Consider the following 27,305-nt stretch of genomic DNA (forward strand, 5'->3'; position numbering starts at 1 on the left):
TAGGAAGTCATTTGCAAAGATAGTCCCTCAAAAGCTAGTGTGAACATATCAACCAGACAAAAGGGAAACCCCTTTAGAGGGTGAATTGCTTTAAGTGGTTCAGAAATTGCAGTTGTTGGGGGCATAGCTCATGGGTAGAGAATTTTAACTGAAGAAATTGCAGTTGTCAGATAGGAGGTTAATAGTAGACTTTTCATTAGTGTCATTTTTTTTTTTTTTGTTACAAGCTTCTGTTACTTGCTTCTGACCAGTATGTCTCAAGATTTTTTTTCTTGTTAAAATTCTAAGAAATGCTTTCTACTTCTAAACTTGGAAAAAATATACAGTCATCTAATTTGAGTACTGATACTGTGAAGAAGTTTATATGAATAACTATATATATACACATTAGCATGGAAAACCTCAAAATAATTCTTAATGAAAAGGCAAGATACAATGTGATATGTTTGTTTTTTAGCTAGAGGCAGAGAGAAAATGAAAGAGACCTAGCACTGAAGCTCCCTTCAGTGCAGTAGGAGCTGGGTTCAAACCTGAGTAGCCTTCATGGCAAAGTAGTACATTATGCAAGTGAGCCATTTCTTTGGCCCTCATTAAGGTACATTTAAATAATAATAATAATAACACACGCTGTTGGCACACATGTACCTGTACTGATTTAGATGAGAGACAACTTCAGATAGAGCTTGCTTCTTGGTAAAAATGGAAAGGAACTAGAATTGGTGTTTTTGTAGGCTTTTAAATTTTATACTTAATGTTGAAATAATCAAATTTGGCAGCTTGTTAACATTTATTAAATCTGATGGATAAAAAAGTATCTCCTGGGAGTCTGGGGGTAGCGCAGCGGGGTAAGCGCACATGGCCCAAAGCGCAAGGACCAGTGTAAAGATCCTGGTTTGAGCCCCCAGCTCCCCACCTGCAGGGGAATCGCTTCACAGGTGGTGAAGCAGGTCTGCATGTGTCTCTCTTTCTCTCCCACCCTCTGTCTTCCCCTTCTCTCTCCATTTCTCTCTGTCCTATCCAACGACAGCAGCAACAACAACAGTAATAATAACCACAACAATGATAAAAAAAAAAAAAAGGGTAACTAAAGGGGAAAACAATGGTCTCCAGAAGCAGTGGATTCATGGTTCAGGCACTGAGCCCCAGCAATAACCCTGGAGGCAAAAAAAAAAAAAATATATATATATATATATATATATATATCCTGTATTAAGTATTTTCGTTTGTTTGATAGGACAGAGAAATTGAGAGAGGAAGGGAAGATAAGACTTATTTTGCGGGAGTCAGGCAATAGCGTAGCAGGTTAAGTGCAGGTGGCCCAAAGCGTAAGGACCAGCAGAAGGATCCCGTTCGAGACCCTGGCTCCCCACTTGCAGGGGAGTCGCTTCACATCAATAACAACAATAATAACTACAACAACAACAAACAAGGGCAACAGAAGGGAAAATTAATTAATTAATTAATTAAAAGACTTGGTTTGCTAAGCATAATCACCTCCAGTCCATCCATTTTATCTCAAAGGACACAATATTGTCTTTTGAAATTGCAGAATAGTATTCTATGGAATATATACCCCATAACTTCTTTTTTTAAAAAATATTTTATTATTTATTCCCTTTTGTTGCCCTTGCTGTTTTATTGTTGTAGTTATTGTTGTTATTGATGTCGTTAGTTGTTGGATAGGACAGAGAGAAATGGAGAGAGGTGGGGAAGACAGAGGGGGGAGAGAAAGACACCTGCAGACCTGCTTCACTGCCTGTGAAGTGACTCCCCTGCATGTGGGGAGCCGGGGGCTTGAACTGGGATCCTTACGCCGGGCCTTGTGTGCTTAACCCGCTGCGCTACCGCCCGACTCCTACCCCATAACTTCTTTAGCAGTCATCTGATGATGATGGACATCTAGACTGCTTCCACTCTTTGGCTACTGTGAATAATGTAACTATGAAATAGGGGTGCATATGTCCCTTCTAATTTTAGTGCTTGAGTGTTCACTAGATAAATGCTCAAGAGTGGTATTGCTGGATCATAAGGTATTTTCATTTTTATTTGTTTAAGGACTCTCTATACAGTCTTCCAAAGGGGCTGTACCAGTTTGTGTTCCCACCAGCAGGGAAGCAGAGTTCCCTTTTCTTCACACCTGTCATTCCCTGGTTTGTTGATATAAGCCATTCTCTAAGGTATGAGATGGTATCTCGGTATAGTTTTAATTTGCATTTCTCTAATGATAAGTGAAGTGGATCATTTCTTCATGTGTCTGTGAGCCATGTGTATCTCTTCTTTAGAAAACTATTTAGTTTTTTTGCTTACTTTTTTTTTTTTTTGCTTACTTTTCTATTGGGTTATTTTTTGCTTCTTTTGTATCTGTATCAATTCTGTATAGATGTTGGATGTCAGCCACTTGTCTGATGTGTGTTGTGCAAATATCTTCTCCCATTTACTGGGTTGCCTGGTTATTCTTGTATAGTTTGCTTTTGATAGACACATTTTCTAATAGGAACAGAACAAGCACAGCAACTATATTTCACATCAATCAGGAAGTTCTAGCTAAAGTAAGGTGAAAGATAAAAAAGAATTTCCACTGTGAGGACCTCTCACTGATTGTAAAAATCACCTAGAGAAACACTGAAGCTTTGTTAAAATCAGTGAGTTCAGTGATATAACTGAATGCACAATAAAGATGCCAAAGTGTATAGTTTAGTGACTGGTTTGAAAAATTAAAAGGATAAAAGAATTCTTTTCCATAAATAACAACCTTAAGAAACATATAGGATCCCTTAAGAAAAAAAAGTTAAGACATTTTATTTTTCTTTCCTTTTGTGGATCTGGGGCAGATATTTTTGGTTTCACCTCTCCAGGCTGCTTTTTCATACACGAGGAGAGAAAGACACCACAGCACTACAGATCCCTCCAGTGCCTTAGTACTTCCCATGCAGTGCCTTGGGCTTAAATCTGGGCTTTGTGGATGATAAATAACATAGTGGGGGTTGTATTGTTAAATGGGAAAGTGGGGAATGTTATGCATGTACAAACTATTGTATTTACTGTTGAATGTAAAACATTAATTCCCCAATAAAGAAATAAATTTTTAAAAAAATGGTGACTTCACTGTTTTCAGCCGATCTTGGATGGACCTTGAAAAAATCATGTTGAGTGAAATAAGTCAGAAACAGAAGGATGGATATGGGATGATCTCACTCTCAGGCAGAAGTTGAAAAACAAGATCAGAAAAGAAAACACAAGTAGAACCTGAAATGGAATTGGCGTATTGCACCCAAGTAAAAGACTCTGGGGTGGGTAGCTGGGGAGAATACAGGTCCATGAAGGATGATAAATGACATAGTGGGGGTTGTATTGTTAAATGGGAAACTAGGGAATGTTATACATGTACAAACTATTGTATTTACTGTTGAATGTAAAACATTAATTCCCCAATAAATAAATAAATTTTTTAAAAAAATCTGGGCTTTGTAAGGGAGACTTTCGGAGGCCAGGCTACTGAGTTGTAACAGCTGCATTTCTCTCTTCTCCTCTCTTCTCTCCTCAACTGTCCTCTCCTCTCCTCTCCCCAGTCAACTAGGAATATCAAAGGAGACCACCTGGAACTGCAACAAGACAGGACTAGAACTACTTTGGGAACCCATCAAATCACCAGAGCATCCAGAGATCTCAACTCTGCCCAGACCTCCAGCTCTACCCAGTTGAGAAACTTCTCTAAAGGACAAGGAATATCAAAGACCACCTGAGACTGGGACTACTTTGGGAACCCAGCAAGTCACCGGTGAGTGAAAACACGTGTGGCTCATAAACAGAGGAGCCAAAGGAGAGATTCCTAGGGCTAAAGCCCATATCTACTCCCAAGAGGTTGGTAACAGTCTGGCAGTTTGCCAGTTGAGGAGCCACCTCCAGTCTGTTTTACCAACAAAAAGACTGCTGAAGGGAGGAGAGGACTCCCCTGAAACTCACCAAGTGCAACTATGAGTCTCCATTGCCACTGCCCCTCAAAGATTGGAGCAACAGGGGGTGGGGGAGGCCCTGGCTGGCATCGGAGGGCAGAGAACTGACCAGGAAACTCAGGAGAAGATATACACCCCAGTGGTGTAGTGGTGGAGCTGTATAGTGGGAGCCTTTCCATATTGTTATCCTGATGAGAACATGGTAAATAATTGCCTCAGAACCTACAGATTATAAATGGGACTTGTTTAGAAACTTACAGGGCCCAGCAGTGCTGCCCTGCTTGGCTCTGGCAGAGAAGCTGAATTGAGCCCAGAGCTATGGATCCTTGGGGTGTGGGAATCTCTTTGTATAACCACTGTGCTATCTCTCCCCCACCCTGCTTTATTTCTTGGTCAGAAGTGAGTGATTAAGCTAAAAAAAAAAAAAACTACTTAGAGGTTAAAAAGCCCTCAGGCTACCATAGCCTACAGGGAAGAAAAAGAACAAAAGAGGCTTGAAGAGCCACTGTGCTTCAATTCAGGGATTGAGATAACATTGAAATAACTGTTAATTTCACCAACTGTGAACTCTTTAAGTACCTTACATAGATACAAGCGAGTCCAGACAAGAGTGTTCTGTGGACTGAAAAGTACTGAAAGGAAGACCTCATAACACACTATAATAATGGTTAAACCAAGGAGAAGCACTGGAGAAATGAACCAGGACAAAAGTCCAGCTAAGCGGTCAGGCAGTAGCGCAGTGGGTTAAGCTGCAAGGACTGGCATAAGGATCTTGGTTCGAGCCCCCGGCTCCCCACCTGCAGGGGAGTCACTTCACAGGCAGTGAAGCAGGTCTGCAGGTGTCTATCTTTCTCTCCCCCTCTCTGTCTTCCCCTCCTCTCCATTCTCTCTGTCCTATTCAACTACAATGACAAGAAAAATAATAACCAGAACAACAACAACAAGGGCAACAAAAGGGACCAGAGCTCTGCTCATCTCTGTCAGAAGGGACTAGGGATTGAACCTGGACCGTGAAGCATGTAAATACTTTGTTCTAATCCCCTGAACTGTTCTGTAGAGATGTTCTGTGTGAACTTTCTTGCTCATAGGCCACAGAGAACTAGTGATCAGTTTGACAAAGAGTATTTGTAGTGGGTTGAGGAATGTGGTGGTGGATGGGCTAACCTTGAGGCTGGTTTAGTGCTCTGCTCTGAGAGGCAGTTGCACAGAGTCCTATTTTGGAGACTGAAATTTGATTTGGGAGTGGGGTAGGGACGTAGCCTAGGAGTGGAGCACATATTTCCCTCATGTATGACCCTGGTACCCCACACCCAAATGGAGATCTGGAGCAGTGGTAAAGCTCGAGCTTCAAAGGTATGAGAAGCCCTAGGATTGATCCCAGGTACTGTATATACAGACGAAAATAAATTGGTTTCCAATTTGTCTACCACATTTTTCCTAATAATAGACTTTAATGGCTATGTTCGTGTGATAGATTAATCCTGCCATGAGCTGAAGGAGGAGGATTTATCTGTGGCAGAACAGAAAACTGGGGCTGATGATAATTAGCATTATATGTTAGATTTGTTAAAACAAATATTGAGTAGTGAGTTTATAAGTGTTAAAAAATAAATTCGTAAAATTGTTCTTAGCTGATGCATCCTGCCTCCTTCGTATTCTGTGAATTTCATAGATGAGACACTGCATTTTTATGTCTTTTGCACTTATTTTTGCTATAGCGGAAGATCCATACAACAAAGTCTGTCCAATGATATGGAGTATGAATGCAGAAACCTCCAGGGATAACAGACAAGAGATACCACATAAGCTGGCACAAAAATGAACTTAAAGTGAATGGACTAAAAAGTCTTTATGTATATTCTCTCAAAATAAATGTAAGTGCTATGGAGAGCAAGTCATATATAGGTCTCTATACTCTTAATAGTTGATTAGTGTAATTAACAGCCTCTGGTGAAAGTTGATAAACCTCATGAAATGAGGCACTTGACTAAAGATTTTCCAAAGGGGGGAGGGGGCATGATCTTCATCAGTAGGAATGGCCAATTCAGATTTCCAAATCTGTATATCATAGAGCATAGCTACATTAATGTGAAGTTTAAAAATACTGATATTTTTGGAGCTGGAAGGTAGCTCAAAGCATTGACATTTAGCACTGATATTTTTAATTTTATTTTGTTATCATTTTTATGTGGCACTGGATAATGAACTGAGGACTGCGCACATGAGATACTGTTGAGCATCTGCTTCAGCTTAATTTTCTCGTTCTGTATACGTAGAAAGAGGAGAGAGGAAGAGAAGTCAAAGAACTGTCTTATTATTTGTGGAACATACTCCTGGTGCCATCCACAGTGTTCTCATGAGGTGCCTGGGATTGAACCTAGCATCTCACACGTAATAAAGTGTGCACTCTTAACTGCTGGACCATCTCCTGGCCCAGTCAGTAACTTAAAAATAAAAATGCTGATCTAAGTACTAGAATTATAATGTAAAGTAATTATAGAACATTATGTATGTATATTTAAATTTTTTTTTCATATTATTTATTTTTCTTTTGTTGCCCTTGTTGGTTTCTATGGTTGTCGTAGTTATTGTTATTGATGTTGTTGTTGTTGGATAGGACAGAGAGAAATGGACAGAGAAGGGGAAGATGGGGGGGGAGAGAAAGACAGACACCTGCAGACCTGCTTCACCGCCTGTGAAGCGACTCCCCTTGCAGGTGGGGAGCCGGGGGCTTGAACTGGGATCCTTAGGCCAGTCCTCATGCTTTGCACCACGTGTGCTTAGCCCGCTGCGCTACCGCCTGACTCCCAGAACATTTTATATTTTAAGAACATCTAGGGGCTGGGTGGTGGCGCATCTGGTTGAGCGCATGTGTTACAGTGTGCAAGGACCCAGGTTCGAGCCCCTGATCCCCACCTGCAGGGGGAAAGCTTCAGGAGTGATAAAGCAGGGCTGCAGGTGTCTCTCTTCCTCTCTATCCCCCCACTTCCCTCTAAATTTATGGCTGTCTCTATCCAATAAATAAATAAAGATGATAAAAAAATCTATAGCTATACCCACATAAATCCACACACACATGCTTATATAAATATGTAGAAGTCAGGAGTCGGGCTGTAGCGCAGCGGGTTAAGCGCAGGTGGCGCAAAGCACAAGGACTGGCATAAGGATCCCGGTCCAAGCACTGGCTTCCCACCTGCAGGGGAGCCACTTCACAAGTGATGAAGCAGGTCTGCAGGTGTCTATCTTACTCTCCCCCTCTCTGTCTTTCCTCATCTCTCTCTATTTCTGTCCTATCCAATAGTGACGACAACAACAATAATAACTACAACAATAAAACAAGGACAACAAAAGAGAATAAATAAACAAATAAATATTTTTTTAAAAAGAATAAAAAAAACGTAGAAGTGCCCTAACGGGGGCCAGGTGTAACACAGCAGATTAAGTACACATGGCACAAAGTGCAAGGACCGGTGTAGATTTCAGTTCCAGCACCTGGCTCCCTGCCTGGGGCAGGGTGGTTTCACAAGTAGTGAAACAGGTCTTCAGGTGTCTATCTTTCTCTCTCCTTCTCTGTCTTCCCATCCTCTCTCGATTTCTCTCTGTCCTATCCAACAAGGACAACAAAAATGGGAAAAAGAGCAGTGGGTTCATAGTGCAGGCACCGAGCCCTAGCGATAACCCTGGTGGCAAAAAGAAGTGCCCTAACAGTAGCATAAAAGAAAAAAATTACAAGTTTGATGATAATAAAATGTAATCTCTTTTAAATTTTATTATCTTTATTTATTTATTGGATAGTGATCACCAGAAATCGAGAGGGAAGAGGGTGACTGAAAGGAAGAGAGACAGAGACACCTGCAACATTGCTTTACCACTCGCAAAGGTTTTCCCCATAGGTGGGGACTGAGGGCTTGAACCTGGATCCTTGTACAATATAACATGTGTGTTCAACCAGGTGCTCCATCACCAGGCCCCAGTAAAATGTAATTTTTCTTTTTTGCCTCCAGGGTTATCACTGGGGCTTGGTGCTAGCACTACGAATCCACTGCTCCTGGAGGCTATTTTTCTCATTTTGTTGCCTTTCTTGTTGCCCTTATTGTGGTTGTTATTGTTGTTATAGCTGTTGTTGTTGGATAGGATAGAGAGAAATGGAGAAAGATGGGGAAGATAGGAGGAGAGAAAGACACTTGCAGACCTGCTTAACCGCTTGTGAAGCGACTCCCCTTGCAGGTGGGGAGCCAGGGGCTCAAACCGGGGTCCTTATGCCAGTCTTTGTGCTTCACGCCACGTGTGCTTAACCTGCTGCATTATCACCCAGCCCCCCATTAAAATGTAATCTTATGTGTAAATGTTTAAGTATACTAGAAACATTTATTAAGATAGAATGACTATACTAGAAACATTTATTAAGATAGAATCAGCAAGAATTTAGATGGCTACATATGCAGACTGTGAGGTGTATTTGTGTAGCTCTTGGTGATCTGGAGTTCAGAAGTGGTAAAAATCTCTTGGTAAAGATCTGAACGAGATAAGGGAGATAGCATAATGGTTATGCAAAGAGACTGTCATGTCTCAGGCTCCAAAGTCCCTGCACCACCACAAACCAGAGCTGAGCAGTGCTGTGGTGGGGGGTGGAGGGAAGAAAGATCTGAACAAAATAAAATATGATCTTCCTGTGATTAACAAGAGGGTTCCTTAGAAAATTCAGCCTAGGGTGAGGGTAGATAGTATAATGGTTATGTAAAGAGATTCTCATGCCTGAGGCTCCAAAGTCCCAGTTTCAATCCCCCGCACTACCATAAGCCAGAGCTATGCAGTGCTGTTTGTTTCTCTCTGCATTTCTCTCAAAAATAAAATAAATAAAATATTTAAAAGAACTATCCCTTTAAAGAGAGAGAGAGAGAGACTCTCATGCCTGAGGCTCCAAGGTCCCAGATTCAATCTCCTGTACCACCATAAACCAAAGCTGAGTAGTGCTCTGGTTAAAAAAAAAAAAAATTAATATATATTGAAACCATGTTAAAAATACTTTGTATGTAAAAGATAACTAGGGACTAGGTTGAGGTAATAAACATTTAAAGTCCCAGGCTGATCTTCACCTTATAGAAAATGGTCACTAAAATGTTGTGGGGTGTCCAACATACCTCATACCCACTGATAATGACATCACAATGATTATCTAGAAGGTATCCCTTATCCATAGTGGGCTAACAGTTTTTTATTGCCTTGCTGCCGGACTAGAAATACACATAACCGATGGCTGGTTTCACCTAGGGAGGCCATTGGAGATCCCTGCCATTGGAAAGAATGTTTTTAGTGGTTTCCCTATTCTTCAGAGAGGACTGTTAGACAAGAGTTTGTTCCCCCTCAACCTTTTATTGAAATAGTTTGCATAAGCATTATGCTTCTTCCCCAACCTGCCCTTTTTTAAAAGTTATTAATTTATTTTTATATTACAGAATTACATGTTGACAGGGGTTTGAATCCATACCATTCCTACAACCAGAGTTCTGAATCTTCAGTCTCCCCACTGCAGTGTACCACATTTCCCCTAAGTTGTAGACATCAATCCTTTCTTCCCCTCCAAGCCACTCATGTCAACATAACTGCCTTCTTATGTCCCTCTCCTTTTCCTTCTCTCTTTCTGGGTGCTAGAGCCCTCTTATCTTCATCCTATCACTTCTCTCCACTGAGCATGAGTGTTAACAGGTTGATCCATATCCCCAGCCTGTTTCTGTCTTTCCCTAATGGGCCAGAGCTCTGGAGATGTGAGGGTCCAGGACACATTGGTGAGGTTATCTGCCTAGAGAAGTTGGGATGGAGCCATAGTAGCATCTATAGCTTGGTGTCTAGAAGGTGGCATGCATGACCTAAGCTGAGACTATGGTTAATGAACAGGAACCAAAAAGTAGGATTAGAACAGATGAGGTTAGGGATTTTAGGGTAATAGAAAGCCAGGAAATCCATTTTAGGCATCTTCCTGGGGGCACACAGCTATGGTAGTTTTGCTTGAGTTTGGTAGCTAGCCTGAGGCTGGATAAGAATATTGTCTGAATGGTGTCAGAGTAGAGAAAAGGGCTAGAAAGTTGGATTAGGGCAGGGAGTAGCTCTTGTTCTTGAAAAAAAAAAAATCTGTAGCTAAAATTAACTATTTACCTCCATCCACCTGCTCCAGGGCATGCATGTGCAACCTCTAAGAGCCGTGTAACTTCTAAGTCCCTATTGATCTGAGCTTATAGCTCATGGTCAAAACTGGGAACATTGCAGGCTGCACTTATTCAGGACCAGTCATTTTCAAGTGGCAGGGCAGGATACCCCCAGCCTCCCTTCAGAGACTAGGGTTATCCCTACTGTCATTGCTTTATGGTGAGGACAAGGTCTTGGGAGGACCCATAAGATTCCTTATGGAAGTGACCAGTGGTGATGGAGAGAGGGACCCTTTAGAGGTCAAGGCCCATCTTATGTGTATAGGAATCCAAGGATTCCCTAATGAGGGCCCCAGATGATGAGGTGGTGTGATACTGACCAAACAGGACATTATTAAATGGGCCAGTTCTCTTGCCCTTATACAACTTTTGTAGTCCTCTCTTTATCTGATGATCTTAGATTTTCTCTCACTTGTTTAGACATTGAGTATCATTTGTTGAGTCCAGCCAGAGTTTTTTTTTTTTTTTTTTTTTATCAGAGTACTGCTCAGCTCTGGTTTATGGTGGTGTGGGGGATTGAACCTGGGACTTTGGAGCCTTAGGCATGTGAGTCTTTTTGTATAATCATTATGCTATTTCCCCTCCCCACCCTTTAAAGAACTTTTAAACTCTAAGATATTATGGTTTTGATTCTTACGATTATTTACATTTTAGTAAGAAAACATAATTGCATTGGCAAGTGTTAAATGACAAAGATGTATCTGTGATTCTGAGCACTCAGTAAGTAGTGTGAGGGGCTGGCTGGTGGTGCACCCTGTTGAGCTCACATGTTACATTGTACCAGGACTCAGGTTCAAGCCCCCAGTCCCTATTTGCAGGGGGAGCTTCATAAAGGGTAAAGCAGTGCTGTAGGTGTTTCTTGTCTCTCTCCCTCTCTATTTCCTCCTCCCCTCTCAATTTCTGGCTGTCTGTATATAATAAATAAAGTTAATTTAAAAAGGTTTAATAATTTAAAAAAAATGAGACAAGGGTGATATAGCATAATACAAAAACTTTCATATCCGAGGGTCCAAAGTCCCAGACTCAGTCTCTTATACCATCATAAGCTTACAACTAAGCAGTGCTCTGGGAAAACAAATAAACAGAAACAAAAACAAATCAAATGAATAGTCTGAACTGAGCTACTTTTGATCGTCAGTTTCTTGTGTGGAGCCCCCTGTAGAGGTGACTGGTCCCTGCTTCCATTGAGTCTTTAAGCTGCTGTCAACCAGAAATCCAGCCTGTTCAATCTATAGTAGAAAGCTCCTCTTCAGTGGCTTCTCAGTGTTATACAGTATTGGTAGCATACAAAGGAGAGTGAGTATAGACTGTGGATTCTATGTGTGTGAAAGTTTAAATTTTTATTCTGCTCAGTTTTCTTCTCTTTGGAATTAACAGCTAAAAGCTTGGGATTAAATTTGAACTTGTCTAATAACAAATTTTATTTTTCATTTAAGGTTATTACTGAAGCTTGAAAGTTATCCTTTCAACCACAAAGATGGTAATAAATCTTTGCCTCCCACAGTTCAGACCAAGAATTCACTGTAACAAGGTAAAAAAAAAAAAAAAGATATATACATATTAATAAATGACACCTAGTTTCATATTTTCCCTCACTTCTTGCCTTGTGCACATGATATATGCAGGCTCAATGTGCTTTCCCTTTCATTATCTTAGAGTCCACCAGATGATTTTTAGGTAAATGCAGGTCAGCTTGCACCTCTTAAGTTCTCCAGCTCCATTATGAGGTGACCTGACTTACTTTATATAGTTTTATATTCATTGTGCTCATCCTTCTGATGAAATTTTTGTTCTTGTTTTTGTTTTTAGTGCTGGGGAATGAATACAGGGTTTTGTTTTGTTTTTTAATTTTTTATATTTATTTTCCCTTTTGTTGCCGTTTTTTTTTCATTGTTGTTGTGGTTGTTGTTGTTACTGATGTCGTCATTGTTAGATAGGACAGAGAGAAATGGAGAGAGGAAAGGAAAACGGGGAGAGAAAGATAAACACCTGCAGACCTGCTTCACCACTTGTGAAGCGACTCCCCTGCAGGTGGGGAGCCGGGGACTGGAACTGGGATCCTTAACGCTGCTCCTTGCGCTTTGAGCCACTTGCTCAAAACCTGCTGTACTACCGCTCGACTCCCTGAATTACAGGGTTTTGAGCATGTATAATACCTTCTCTGAGTAACCCCCTCTAGGCCATTATTTTTTTCCTAGTGCCCAGGTCTCACAAAGGTGTGACTCTATTGTTCTTCTACCTTCTCCCCCGCCTTTTAAAATTTCTTTATTGGGGGATTAGTGGTTTACAGTTGACAGTAAAATACAATAGTTTGTACATGCGTAACATTTCTCAGTTTTCCACATAACAATTCAACCCCCACTAGGCCCTCCTCTGCCATCATGTTCTAGGACCTGAGCCTTCCTCCCCCCCCCCCCCCAGAGTCTTTTACTTTGGTGCAATACATTTCCCCTTCTTTTTTTAAAGATTTATTTGTATATTGGGTTGTCATAGAAAAATATGTCAACAACAGCAATAATAACAACAATAAAAAAGGGCAACAAAAGGGAAAATAAAGAAATAAAACTAAAAAGAAAAAGGTCACGACTTTTCCAACAGCCCAGTATTAATGAGAGAGAGAACGAAGAAGAGGAGTGAGAACCAGAGCATCACTCCAGCACATTCAATACTGAGGACCTATGGGCCTTATGCTTGAGAGTCCAAGGCCTTATCCACTGTGCCACCTCCTCACCAGTTTTTTTGTTTGTCTTGCTTTTTATTGCTGGGATTTCATTGTTCTGGACCAGCTTTTTAAAAAATTTTTTTAAAAACTTTATTTATTTATTTTGGATAGAGACAGAGAGAAATTGTGAGGGTAAATAGTGTGGGAGAGAGACAGAGAGACACCTGCAGACCTTCACCATCCATGAAGCTTTCCCCCACCGGTGAGGACCAGGGGCTTGAACCCAAATACTTGCACACTGTAATGTGTGCGCTTAACCATGTGTGCCACTGCTTGGCCCCCCTTTAGTAATTTTTCATGCATTCTTTTAATTTTAATTTTTTAATATTTATTTATTTTCTCTTTTGTTGCCCTTTTTTGTTGTAGTTATTATTGTTGTTGTTATTGATGTTGTTAGATAGGACAGAGAGAAATGGAGAGAGATGGGGAAGAGAGGGGGAGAGAAAGATAGAAACATGCAGACCTGCCTCACCACTTGTGAAGTGATTCCCCTGCAGGTGGGGAGCTGGGGGCTCAAACTGGGATCCTTATGTCAGTTCTCAGGCTTTGTGCCACGTACACTTAACCCGCTATGCTACTGCCCGACTCCCTTATTTTAATTTTTATTAGTGATTTAATAGTGATTACAAGGTTATAAGATAATAGGGGTATATAATTCAATACCACTCTGTCCCTAAAGTTTTGTGTCCCCAGGATCATAATCATGATTTGAATATATATTTTCTTTTTTCAAGTTTGTGTGTTTCAGTTCTCTGTATTCTACTTATTTTTAAAAAATATTTATTTATTTTTAATGATAGAAAGATATACACAGAGAGCTACCAGAGCACTACTCAGCTCTGGCATTGTAGAGGATTGAACCTGGGACTTCGGAGCATGAATGCCTTTTGCATAATCATTATGCTGTTTCCCCAACTCTCTGTATTCCACTATGAATGAAATCATCCCAGTTGTTCTTCCTTTTTCCTCTTCCTTCTCAGATAAGTGAAATAGCACCTGACTTCCTCAGATCTTCTCCAGAATCTCTTCCCTCTCAGTGATAGTGCAAAAACAAAGGTTTGTTGTCACAAAAGTGCCAGGCCCCAATGGAATTGAGGTTTAGAGCCCTCTGGCTATCTGCTCCCAGCATTTACCCCTCTGGGAATATGGACCAGAATTCTTTGTAGGGGGCAGAAGAAAGGAATTCTGGCTTCTATAACTGCTGCTCTGTTGGACATGGACATTGGCTGGTCAATTCTTACCCCCAGCCTATATTGTTCCCTAGTGGGCTTACCCTTAAATCTTACATATTATTAGATATATATAGAGAGAGAAATTGAGGGGGGGGAGATAGAGAAGGAAAGAGACTGACTTCAGAAGTGGCACAGTGGATAAAGCACTGAATTCTCAAATTTGAGAAGAGACACCTTCATGAGTCATGCTTCAACACTTGTGAAGCTTTCCTGCTCTAGGTGGGGACCAGGGGCTGGAACCCGGGTACTTGTGTACTGTAATGTGTGCACTTAACCAGGTACACCACCACTTAGACCTCTCTTGTTACCTTTTTATTAAACCCCATTTAAAAAATATTTTTTATTAATGAATGAGAGAGAATGAAAGCATCGCTCTGGTACATCCTGGATTAACTCAGCCAGCTCCTGCAGGCTGGGAGGGGCCTTCTGACTGTCTGATTGGCCCCCTGGGTCACAGTCACTCTCCGTGGGCAAAGCTGGGGCCTGCAGTGCCAAGTCCTGAGGGAGGCTCTCTGTGGTAGGGCTGACCTCATGCCTGAGTCCAGAACTTGATCCACTGCACTGTTCATTGAGTTCCTCAGCTTTGTTCCTAGTATTCTCTTGTGGTGCTGGGATGGAATACAGTGCCTCATGAAGTGAAGGTGTGAATTCATACTTCTCTCTTATTTGTCATTGAATCTAGATTTCAGCCGATGGTTATGAAGTTGAAAATCTCATCTCTGAAGATGTCACAAAGAGAAGTCGTGGTTTTAGAACAGAGTATTTCATCAAGCCTCCAGTGTACGTGACAGTGTCCTTTCCCTTCAGTGTAGAAATCTGCAGGATTAACATAGACTTCACAGCTGGGGGAATCCAGAATGTCACTGGTGTGGAAATGTATACATCTGCCTCATCCTGCAGAGCATCCTGGAATATCCCTGAGTGCCAGTCCCTGGGCCCTACTGAGCCGAGCATCCCAGACAAAGAAGCATTCACCTTGGTAGGCAAAGTCTTATTGAAAAACCAGAGCCAAGTGGTATTTAGCCACAGAGGCTTTAAGGCCAGGCCACCTTTTGGTCCACTGGAAGCCACGCTCCCCTCTCCTGCTGTTGTGGTCCAGGAGCTCTGGAATAAAGGGCCTCTTTCCCTTAGCCATGTGGCCCATCTCAAGATCTGTATCACCCATGTGACAGGCGGTGCTGTCCCTTGCATCAGGCGTTTGGAAGTGTGGGGTCAGCCTGCCAAAACCTGCTCTCAAGAGGTGATAGACAGCGTCCTGCTGGTTGCCTCAGAGAGCCTCCCTCAGGACTTGGCACTGCAGGCCCCAGCTTTGCCCATGGAGAGTGACTGTGACCCAGGGGCCCAGTCGGACAGTCAGCACTCCCCTTCCAGCCTGCAGGAACTGGCTGAAGTAATCCAGGATGTGCCTGAGGAGTTCCTGGATCCCATCACTCTGGAGATCATGCCTTGCCCCATGTTGCTGCCTTCAGGCAAGGTGATTGATCAGAGTACTCTGGAGAAGTGTAACCGCAGTGAAGCCACTTGGGGCCGAGTGCCCAGTGACCCCTTCACAGGGGTAGCCTTCACTCCACACTCCCAGCCCCTGCCTCACCCATCTCTGAAGGCCCGAATCGACCATTTTCTGCTCCGGCACTCTGTCCCTGGCTGCCACCTGCTTGGTAGAGCACAGACTGCATTGGCAGTGGCTCCTTCTTCCATTGTTCTGCCCTCTCAGAAAAGGAAGATGGAGCAGACTGAACTTGGCCCAGACAGCAGCTTTGACGTAAATGCTTCTTGCTTTTCTACAACAAGCCTTCTGGTCTCACCCACTACCTCAGAGCACACTGCTAAGAAAATGAAAGCTGCCAGTGAGCTCCATCTGACACACATGGACTGCTCCACAGGTAACCACCACTGCTCAGCCCTGGTATAAGTAAGGCGGTATCGGGGATTGGACCTGTGGCCTCTGGGCTGTACACACGCAAATTGGTGCTCTAATAGGCTGAACTAGCGCCCTGGCCTGGGACCCTTTCCCCCCACCCCCATTATTTTTATTTAGAGGGAGAGACAGACACTCCACCATCCTCGGTGTTTGTTTCCATGTGGTGCCAGGGTTTGAACCTAGGGTCTCATGCATAATAAGCCCCACACTACCAGGTGAGCTATTTCTTGGTTTGGGGTGTTTGTCTTTTTATTTATCACTCCAGGTTGACTTTTCAGAAAGAGAGTAAAGACGGTATGTTACCAAAGCTTCCCCCATGCTGTGGGAATGATGCTCATTCAAAGCAGGTGCACTGTCCAAGTGAGTTATTTTGTAGGCCCAGATTTTTTAATATAATGACATGCACATGTCTCCACACAAACTTGGCTTTGGTATATGTGGTGCTGGGACTCAGACTCAGGACCATACATATGCTCAACCTGCTGGCTTGCCTTCCAACTTCAGTCTGCCCATCTTTGTTCAGGTTTTGGTTCCAATGACTTATTTGCTCCATAAGAAGAGTTATTAGAAAATGTTCCATTTATAAATCCTGAAACAATCGTATTAGAATCATCTGTTCTAGACCTGTCTGGTAAATTGCACAGAAATTACTGGCGTATGATGCTTTTGGAGCGAGCTCTTTGACAACTGTTTCCTTATGAACGTTAGTCTCTTTAGATTTGTACCATTCTTTTAATTACTCTCTTACTCTAAGATGCTCTGTGTAATCAGTGGACTTAAGGGTTTCATCTGCGAATTCTCTGGTTTTGAGCATAAATTTTAGCTACTATGATCCCCAGAGAGCCCTAGAAGCAGTGAGCTCTGAGTTGCAGTGAGTGACAAGGAGAAAGACCCTGGGAACCCAGTGTCTGTAGAGGTCACAAGTGGTGTGGGTCTTTTAAAACAAAAAGTGGGGCCAGGTGGTGGTGGTGCACCTGGTTGAGTGCACATGTTACAATGCACAAGGACCTGGGTTTGCATCCCCGGCCCCCACCTGCAGGGGGAAAGCTTTGCCAGTGGTAAAGCAGGGCTGCAGGTGTCTCTCTGTCTCTCTCCCTCTCTATCTCTCCCTTTCCTCTCAATTTCTCACTGTCTAATAAATAAAGATAATAAAAAAAGAATTAAAACAGGTATATATATTAGAAATAGAAGGGAGAAATAGAGAGACATCTGCAGCTCTGCTTCACCACATGTGAAGCTTCCCCCCTGTAAGTGGGGACAAAGGGCTTGAATCCAGGTCCTTATGCATAGTAACAACCAGCTGTGCTGTTGCCCAGCCCCAGTATGTTTTTTTTTCTTTTTTAAAGAATTTATTTATTTATTCATGAGAAAGAAAGGAGGAGAGAAAGAACCAGCCATCACTCTGGTACATGTGCTGCTGGGATTGAACTTAGGAGATTCTTGGGATTGCTTGAGAGTTTAGTGCCTTAGCCACTGCACCACCTCTCGGACCACAGTATGGGTCTTGACATTTATTAATGACACTATTCCTTAAGACCCCAAGTTTATGGCCTAGTCCTATAAACTGTAGACTCGACTCTACTCCCCACTTTGAAAGTCTTGCAGACTTGCTACTAGGCAAGTCTCTGAGCCTTGTCTTGGGCAGCCCCCACTCCTGTTGCCTTCACCCTCTGCCCATAGTTCATCATCCTGTAACATACACACATACACACACACACACACACACACACACACACACACACACACACACACACACTGTCCTCCAGGTGGAGGAGTGGCAGAGTGAGGGCTTCACTGTTTAATTTTAATGTCAGAAAAAAAACAAACATGAGAGTCAAGGTAAGCAGTGCTTAGAGAAAGGGAGAGCACAGACTAAGGTAGCTGCGGAGGGGATGGGGCAGGAAGCAAGGTTGCAAGAATGGGCATTTGCTTGCCCCAGTCATTTATTTAGATCACAGGAAAAGTAGGGTGCAGTTTTGCAGCTAAGCCACAAGGTGGCCTGTGCCCGCCCAGCAGTTTGACAGCAGAAGTACTGAAGAGCCCAGGAAACCCTGAAAGCCTGTAGAATGGATAGAAACTGCAGGACTTTCAACTCCCCATATTCTGTTACCCTCTAGAGGATGTTAGGGGAGAGTTGCTTTACATGTGTGTCTATTTGAAGCTAAAAGTTCCATTTCCTGTGGTCCTCACAGGATTTGTAACTTGGACTTCTCTTTTGCCAAACTTCTCTACGTAGTGTGGTCTGTGCATCTCTTAACAGGTCCAGTGTCCCATGAGCAAAAGCTGTCACAAAGCTTGGAAATTGCCTTGACATCAACCCTTGGCACCTTGCCCTCCTTCACGGCTCGACTGACCAGGGGACAGCTCCAACATCTTGGCACAAGAGGGAGCAGCACTTCCTGGAGGCCAGGCACAGGTGCAGGTAACACGGACCCTGCCATCTCCTTAGAGCCTCAATCAGGATGCTGGGTCATCTGTCTGGGCTCTATGGCCCTCTATGCTTCGCCTCCTTAGCTCCAAAACATAACATATAAACATAAACTCTTCATAAGACTTTCTTGACCCTGGGGGTAGTGCAGTAGATAAAGTGTCGGACTCTCAAGGATAAGGTTCAGTGCCTGGCATCACATGTGCCAGAGGGATGTTCCAGTTCGCTCTTTCATAAATAAATACATCTTTGAAAAAAGAGAAGAGTATGTGTTATACAGCCTGGGAGGTAGATAAAGTATTGGAGCCTGGGGGCTGGGCAGTAGCACACTGAGTTAAGCACACATAGTGCAAAGCACAAAGACCAGCACAAGGATCCTGGTTTGAGCCCCCAGATCCCCACCTGTGGGGGGGGGGCGTCAGTTTGCAGGCTGTGAAGCAGGTCTGCAGGTGTCTATCTTTCTCCCTCTCTGTCTTCCCCTCCTCTCTTGATTTCTCTCTGTCCTATCCAACAACAACAACAGCAATAATGGCAACAACAAGAACAACAAAATAGAAGAAAAAAAAATGGCCTCCAGGAGCAGTGGATTTATAGTGCAGGTACCGAGCCACAGTGATAACCCTGGAGGAAAAAATATATATTGGACCCTGAAGCAAGAGGTCCTGAGTTTGATCCCCAGCAATGCATATATGCCAGCATGATGCTCTGTGTCTCTCACACTTTCTCTCATGAATAAGTCAATCATTTTTTCTTTCTTTCTTTTTTTTATTATGCTTATTTACTTGATACAGCAAGAAATCAAGAGGAAGGGGGAGATAAAGAGGGAGAGAGACAGAGAGATACCTGCAGCATTGCTTCACTTGTGAAGCTTTCCCCCTGAAGTTGGGAACCAGGGGCTTGAACCTGGGTCCTTGCACATTGTAACGTTCTCAACCAGGTGCACTACCACCTACCCCACCACTCTCTTTATTTTTTAATTTTTTAATTTTCCCTTTTGTTGTCCTTGTTTTTTATTGTTGTTGTTATTGATGTCATCGTTGTTGGATAGGACAGAGAGAAATGGAGAGGGGAGAGAAAGATAGACACCTGCAGACAGACCTGCTTCACTGCCTGTGAAGCGACTCCCCTGCAGGTAGGGAGCCAGGGCTTGAACTGGGATCCTTCTGCTGGTCCTTGAATTTTGTGCCACATGTGCTTAACCCACTGCGCTACCACCCGACTCCCCACCACCCTCTTTTTTTTCTTTCTCTCTTGAAAACACTTTCTTTAGTTAGCTGTTAATCTGTAGACTATGGGTTGGCTAGTGTGTGTGTGTGTTGTGTGTATAATATAATGTTTTGTTTTTATTTTAATTTTTATTTATTTATTCCCCTTTGTTGCCCTTGTTTTATTGTTGGAGTTATTGATGTTGTCGTTGTTGGATAAGACAGAGAGAAATGGATACAGGAGGATTAGACAGGTGGAGAGAAAGATAGATACCTGCAGACCTGCTTCACTGCCTGTGCCTATGAAGCGACTCCCCTGCAGATGGGGAGCTGGGGGCTTGAACTGGCATCCTTATGCCAGTCCTTGAGCTTTGCACCACTTGTGCTAAATCCGCTGCACTACTGCCCGACTCCCGATATAATGTTGTTTACTGTGTCCTGAAGACTTTTGTTCCTACTTATTTTTCTTAAAAAAAAAAAAAAAAGATTTATGTTCATGTGAAAGAGAAGCTGAGAAAGACACCAGAATGCTGCTCCGTTCTGGTATATGTGGGTGCCAGGGATTGAATCTGGGGTCTCAGCCATCAAAGTCTGGTGCATAACCTCCAAGGTATCTTCCCTGTCCTGTTTATTTTTCTCATTTAGTCTGTTTTCTGTCTGTACCTGGGTTACTTATATGTAAGTGTAGTGTAAAGGGAGGTTTGGAGTTGGGTGTGTCAATTTCATCTCTTCCTATTAACATTATCATTCTTTTACAAAAGAGCAGTGTGGTGGGGGGAGCGCTGTGTAGTGGTTCCCTAGTTGATCACACATGCACAAGGGCCTGGGTTCAAGCACCCAGTCCCCACGGGACTGCAGGAGAAGCCTTTAAGAGCAAGTGTCTCTTTCTCTTTTTGTCTCCCCCTTCCTTCTTAATTCCTCCCTGCTTCTATGCAGTAAATAATATATATATACATATTTTTGAAAAAAAATTTAAATCTTTATTTACTGGATAGAGACATCCAGAAATCAAGAGGGAAGGAGGAGATAGGGAGAGAGAGACACCTGCAGCCCTGCTTCACCACTAGCAAAACTTTCCCCCTGCAGGTGGGGGCCGGGGGCTGGAACTCAGGTCCTCGTGAATTGTAACATGTGCACTCAACCGGGTGCACCAAAACCTAGCCCCAATTTTTTTTCTTTCCTCCAGGGTTATCACTGGGGCTCGGTGCTTGCTCTACAAATCCACTGCCCCCAGAGACCATTTTTTCAATTTTGTTGCCCTTTTTATTGCTATTGTTGTTGTTTGATAGGACAGAGAGAGATCAAGAGAAAAAGGGGAGAGAAAGATAGACACCTGCAGACCTGCTTCACCGCTTATGAAGCGACCCCCTGCAGGTGAGGAGCCAGGTACTCGAATCAGGATCCTTTTGTCGGTCTTTGCACTTTGTGCCATGTGTGCTTAACCTGCTGTGCTACTTCCCACCCACCCCCTTTTTTTAAAGAAAGAAAAGAAGAGTGCTAATTTACTGAGACAGGTTTTGTCTAGAATGAACCAGGAATGTCAAATCTGTTCGGATTCAAAATGAGAGGACCTCACTGGAATGCCTAAGCATATATATTTTTTAACAAGCAGAAGTCTGAAAGGGTAGCCCAGGAAGTGACAGAGCATTGGAGTGAGTGCAGAATTTGCCAGCATGAGGTCCTGTATTCAAGCCCCAGCACCCCATATGCCAAAGTGATGATCTGGTTCTATTTTTTTTTTAATTGTTGCTGCAGTTATTGATGTTGTCGTTGTTAGATAGGACAGAGAGAAATGGAGATAGGAGGGGAAGACAGAGAGAGAGATAAAGACAGACACCTGCAGACTTGCTTCACCGCCTGTGAAGTGACTCCCCTGCAGGTGGGGAGCTGGGTGCTTGAACTGGGATCCTCACTCTGGTCCTTGCGCTTTGCGCCACGTGCGCTTAACCTGCTGTGCTACCGCCCAACTCCCAGTTCTGTTTTTTTAATGAATAAATAAATCCTTTTCTTAAAAAAAACCAATATTTATTTATTCCCTTTTGTTGCCCTTGTTTTATTGTTGTAATTATTGTTGTTATTGATGTCGTCATTGTTGGATAGGACAGAGAGAAGTGGAGAGAGGAAGGGAAGACAGAGGGGGGAGAGAAAGACACCTGCAGACCTGCTTCACCGCTTGTGAAGCGACTCCTCTGCAAGTGGAGAGCCAGGGACTCAAACTGGGATCCTTACGCTGGTCGTTGCACTTTGCGCCATGTGCACTTACCCATTGTGCTACCGCCAGACTCCCATAAATCCTTTAAATGAATCATCTGGTAAGGCCAAATATAAGACCTGCACTCTTCATCTATGTAGCAATCTATCTGATATCTTTTCTTTTTCTTCTCCATCTCTCTCTGATTATGTTTCTTTTTTGTTGTTGTTAATCTTTTTTAAATTATTTTTTAAAAATATTTAATTTATTTATTCATTCCCTTTTGTTGCCCTTGTTTTATTGTTGTAGTTATTATTGTTGTTGTCGTCATTGTTGGATAGGACAGAGAGAAATGGAGAGAGGAGGGGAAGACAGAGAGGAGGAGAGAAAGATAGACACCTGCAGACCTGCTTCACCGCCTGTGAAGCGACTCCCCTGCAGGTGGGGAGCCGGGGTTCGAACCCGGATCCTTATGCCGGTCCTTGTGCTTTGCGCCACCTGCGCTTAACCCACTGCGCTACAGCCCGACTCCCTGTTGTTGTTAATTTTTTAAATATTTATTTATTCATTCCCTTTTGTTGCCCTTGTTTTTTTTTTAATTGTTGTTATTGATGTTGTTATTGGCTAGGACAGAGAGAAATGGGGAGAGGAGGGAAAGACAGACACCTGCAGACCTGCTTCACCACCTGTGAAGTGACTCCCCTGCAGGTGGGGAGCTGGAGGCTTGAACTGGGATCCTTCCACCGGTCCTTGCGCTTTACGCCATGTGCGTTTAACCCGCTGCGGTACTGCCCGACTCCCGTTGTTATTGTTAATTTTATTTATTTATTTATTTGTTTGTTTGTTTATTGGGTAGAGACCATCAGAAATTGAGAGGGAAGGGGAAGATAGAGAGGGAGAGAGACGGGCTGGGTGTTAGCGTACTGGGTTAGCACATATAATACAAAGCGAAAAGATCCTCACAAGGATCCTGGTTTGAGCCCCTGGTTCCCCACCTGCAGGGGGGCCAGCTCACAAGCGGTGAAGCAGGTCTACAGGTGTCTTTCTGTCTCCCTCTCCTCATATCCAAAAAATGGCCAAAGAGCAGTAGATTCATAGTGCCAGCACTGAGTCCCAGCAATATCCCTGGAGGCAAAAGAGAGAGAGACAGACACACACCTGTAGCATTGCTTCACCACTCACAGAGCTTTCTGGGGACCAGGGGCTTGAACCTGGGTCCTTACATACTGTAACATGTGTGCTCAACCAGGTGCACTACCACCTGGCCCCTTCTCTGATTTTGTTTCCATCCAGACTCTCCCTAAGGACATGTCTAAGTGACCAGTAATTTCCATGACCTAAAACACAAAGGTCAGTTAGTTTCTCAGCACTGCCTGGCATGGCTATTGGGTGCCCCCACTTCCCAATCCTGAAATACCTTTTCTCTTGATCTTCCAGACATTATGCTCCCATTCCCCTGTTTTCAACCATCTCTTTACAGATTTCTTCTCTTCCAAACTCTGCTCCTGGAGACCCTTTTATTCTCTGTACTCTCTGTCACCAAATGAAAGCCTACTTATCTCTGACAGCTGCTTCACATCTCTACATGTGAGGGGCCAGACGGTGGCGCATCTGGTTAAGCACACATATCACATCTCCATGTGCAAAACTCTTGGACTGATATGCTGAGTGGATTCCTGATGTCTTCTCTCTAAATGTCCCCCCACCTCCCAGGTAGCCCCATCAAAAGCAGAGACGAGCCACTTCTACTCTTTGGTCAGGCCTATGACATGAAGTCATCTTTGTTTCAGCATCTTCCCCCTGACACTACTCATTGGCCTCTAAAGCACGTCTCAGAGTTTCCTCCCTGCTCCAGTGTTCCTGCTGCCAGCCTGGGCCCTATCCTCCTGCTGCTCCCTCAGCCTCCCACACTGCCCTGCCACTTAACACAGCCCGTCATCCTCACGGGAGCCAGAGGTGGAACTCCACTTCATAGAATCCTTCCAGGGCACCTGTTGAGTCTAGAATAAAGTAGAGTCAATCCTGCTTCCCACAAAATCCTGTGTGTTCTAGCCTCAGTCCACCCTCCTCTGCAGGCTCATCAGAAGCCATACTTTGACATATCATGTGCCTGTTCTTTTCCTTTTCTTAATGGACCAGCAATTCTTTGTGCTTGCTGACCCTTTCGCTCTTTGCATGGCCTTTTTCATTTATGTGGCTCTTCCCCTGGGAGTGTGGATTGGGAGAGAAAGAGGAGCCTCCTTAGACAGGGAGCAGAAGAGAAGGAAAACAGTGGTTGCAGCTTCAGCAGGGAGGATGGAAAGGCTGTAGCCCTCACTCTGAGATCCCCTGTTGGTGCAGGGAAGGAGAGCATGGCTGCCTCCCCGCCCCCCGGGGTCAGGGAGGGGCGTGGTGGGCCAGGTTGGGAGGGGAAGTTGTAGGCTGGGGGACTGGAGAGAAGCTGGCAGGTCAGCAGGCAGCCCCAGCTCTGCCTCTCCGGTGATTTCCTCTCTACCCCACTTTCACTCTTTGCATGACTGGTCCCAACCATGGGGCCCTGGAGCATTTTCTCCTTTTTTATTTTGCTGTATCTCACTTTTCTGACCATTTATTAAAGTTGTCAGGGTGAATTCCTGCCTTGCTTTGGCCTCAATAGCTTGTCTAGAGTAAAGTGCATTTTGTTGGGATCCTTAGAGGAAGAGCTTGGTGCTGCTCAGTTGCTCTTAGAAGCCACTCATGGGGGAGTCGGGCGGTAGCTCAGCAGGTTAAGCACATGTGGCGCAAAGCGCAAGGACCTGTGTAAGGATCCCGGTTTGAGGCCCCGGCTCCCCACCTGCAGGGGAGTCGCTTCACAGGTGGTGAAGCAGGTCTGCAGGTGTCTATCTTGCTTTCCCCATCTCTGTCTTCCTTCTCTCTCTATTTCTCTCTGTCCTATCCAACAATGACGACATCAATAACAATAACAATTTTTTAAAAAGCCACTCATGGGGGCACCGGGATTTGGTCAGTGATGGTGAGAAGCCTCCCAGGCTCCCTGACACCCTTTTCTTCCAGATCAGGAAGAGGCCATCTAGGGAGGAATGAAGCTAGACTGCTTTAGGGGAGAAAGGTGGGGAAGCTTTTCGTCCACTTGAGGTATATGTCCTGTCTCCAGGAGGGAGCCTGAATCGACGGCAGCATTCTCTGACTTTGGTCTGTTTTTTTCCCTGACTCACCAGAGCAGCCTGGGAGCAGCCATGGCCCCGAGTGCACGTCCTGCAAAAGAATATTTTCTTCCTACTTCAAAAAGGAGCCTGTGTACCAGCTTCCCTGTGGCCACCTTCTGTGCCGACCCTGCCTGGGCGAGAAGCAGCGCTCCCTGCCCATGACATGCCCAGCCTGTCAGCAGCCGGTTGCCAGTCAGGATGTGCTGCGGGTCCACTTCTGAGTGACTGCCCCAACCCCAGAAAACCCATCACTGGAGGCTGAGGGAGAGTTTGGGTGGACGTCACCACCCCCCTGAGGTCTAGCCAGTTCCCAGGCACAGAAGCGCCTGGCGAGGGTCTCTGCGCTGCCTCCTTTTCCCCAGGGAGCTTTCCTTTTCTCTCCTACCACACTGTAGCACACAGGCCTAGGTAGGGGCCGGGGAGGGGGAGACACTCCTGCTAAAGTGGCAGCAGGATAACAAAGCCATAGCTTGGGTTGGGAGGGATAGGGGAGATGTTCCTGCCACACCCTTGCCACACTCCAGGGCTTGCTAGAGGCAGCCCACCCACCTTGGGCAGATACACCCCTGCTGAGGCCCCCGCTAGTTGTCTGTGCACTCACCCCCATACTGCAGGGTGGATGTGAGTGGAGCACACTGGACTGTGGTCTGGACTCCCAGAGTGGGTCATAGCAGGGGTCTGTGGGGCGATGGCTCAGCCTCACAGGAGGGCAGGCCACTCCGAGCCTTAATAAAGCACTGATGTCAGCCGTGAGCTTCCTCCTGGCAAAACGCCTATCTGTGTCATCATCCTTCTGTCCCCCACCAGCACTCTCACAAAGTGGGCTTCATGGCGCTTGCCGTGAGCAGCCATGGCACGCTGTGATCCAGGTCAGTGGTCAGAAGGACAGGACGGGTCTGTGTGGAGGGCTGCTGTCAGCCATGTGCTGACAGCCTGTGCTGCCTCCTCCGGGGGCCTGTGTCCGGACAGCCACTTGTTTATAGGCTGTGTTTTTCCATTAAAAAAAAAATTTTTTTTAATGGAGTCCTAGAAGGAAATAAACATCCCTACAATTTTTTTACTCTATGGCCTGGATTCCAGCCACTAGGAGAATGGCAGTGAAAAATCACCAGGGCAGCAAGGTAGCTCACCTGGATAGTGTGTGCACAGCCCAGTTTTGAGCCTGGCCCCCTGCGTGGGGCAGTCAGTGCTCTGGTATCCCCCCCTCTGTCTTTTGTTTGTTTTGTTTTTACTAGAGCACTGCTCATCTCTGGCTTATTCTGGTGCAGAAGATTGAACCTGGGACTTTGGAGCCTCAGGCACAAGAGTCTCTTTGTATAACCATTATGCTACCTACCCCCACTCTCTTTTTTTCTTTCATTTTTTTTTCCCCAGAAAATTGCTCATCTCTGGTTATGATGGTGTGAAGGATTGAACCTGGGACTTTGGAACCTCAGATATGACATTGTTGGATTTTTTTTAAATCTTTATTTATTGATAGAGTCAGCCAGAAATCAAGAAGGAAGGGTGTTGTTAAAATTCGGCATCTCCAGCCGGCCGGGCTGGCTTCACGGGCGGGTAACAGAGACGACCAGAGACACACGGCTGGGCAGGGAAGCTGTATTTCTTTATTCAGGAACAACGATTCATAAACTAACCCAAACTAATCACCAAGCAGAACTCTGCTGCCTCCCCCCACACACACACTCTCCCGAACTCTGCAACTCTCCAACTCTCCCCAGGGTTCCTAGGGGCAGGGCCAAGCAGCCCACGAAACTAGCAGGACTGATCCAATCCTCTTGGCGGGGGAGAACTAGAACAACCCAATGTAAAGCATACAACAGAAGGGGATAATAGAGAGGGGGAGAGAAAGAGAGACACTTGCAGCACTGCTTCACCACTCACAAAGCATTCCCCCTGCAGGGGGGACCAGGGGCTTGAGCCCGGGTCCTTGCACACTGTAACGTGCACTCAACCAGGTGTGCCACCACCTGTATATATATATATTAAAATAACCATTATATTATCACCTCTGCCTCACTGCCCCATCTTCTCCCCTCCCCTCTATCTGAAAAAGTTGTCTGGAGTGGTGGGACCCTAGAAATTCAAATTAGAGGGGGTCAGGTGGTGACACACTGGATTAAACACACACAGGATGAAGCACTAGGATCCTGGTTCAAACCCCGGCTCCCCACCTGCAGGGGAATTGCTTCAGAAGCGGTGAAGCAGGTCTACAGGTACCTGTCTTTCTCCCTCTCTATCTCCTCTCCTCTCTCAACTCTCTCT

The 27,305-nt window shown here is 44.5% G+C and overlaps 1 protein-coding gene and 1 non-coding gene across 5 annotated transcripts in view; both read left to right on the plus strand.

Moving 5' to 3' along the window:
• Nucleotides 1-25,814, plus strand: part of UBOX5 (U-box domain containing 5) — a 47,812-nt gene extending 21,998 nt beyond the window's left edge. Inside the window, exons 2-7 of one of the 4 annotated variants that reach the window (XM_007539533.3) lie at nt 3,570-3,778; nt 5,672-5,827; nt 11,593-11,687; nt 14,793-15,993; nt 18,292-18,453; nt 25,053-25,814. In XM_007539533.3, coding sequence (XP_007539595.1) covers nt 11,634-11,687; nt 14,793-15,993; nt 18,292-18,453; nt 25,053-25,261 — 1,626 coding nt within the window. In that variant the 5' untranslated portion in view covers nt 3,570-3,778; nt 5,672-5,827; nt 11,593-11,633 and the 3' untranslated portion in view covers nt 25,262-25,814. The remainder of the gene's footprint in view (nt 1-3,569; nt 3,779-5,671; nt 5,828-11,592; nt 11,688-14,792; nt 15,994-18,291; nt 18,454-25,052) is intronic. The other 3 variants (XM_060187351.1, XM_060187357.1, XM_060187362.1) reach the window with 3 other exon arrangements.
• On the plus strand, nt 5,365-5,483 carry LOC132542914 (small nucleolar RNA SNORA29). The gene has a single exon (XR_009553883.1). It is a non-coding gene; the product is annotated as a small nucleolar RNA SNORA29 (small nucleolar RNA).
• Nucleotides 25,815-27,305: the final 1,491 nt, after the last annotated feature.

This window comes from Erinaceus europaeus, chromosome 1 (assembly GCF_950295315.1).
Source record: "Erinaceus europaeus chromosome 1, mEriEur2.1, whole genome shotgun sequence".
Lineage (NCBI taxonomy): Eukaryota > Metazoa > Chordata > Mammalia > Eulipotyphla > Erinaceidae > Erinaceus > Erinaceus europaeus.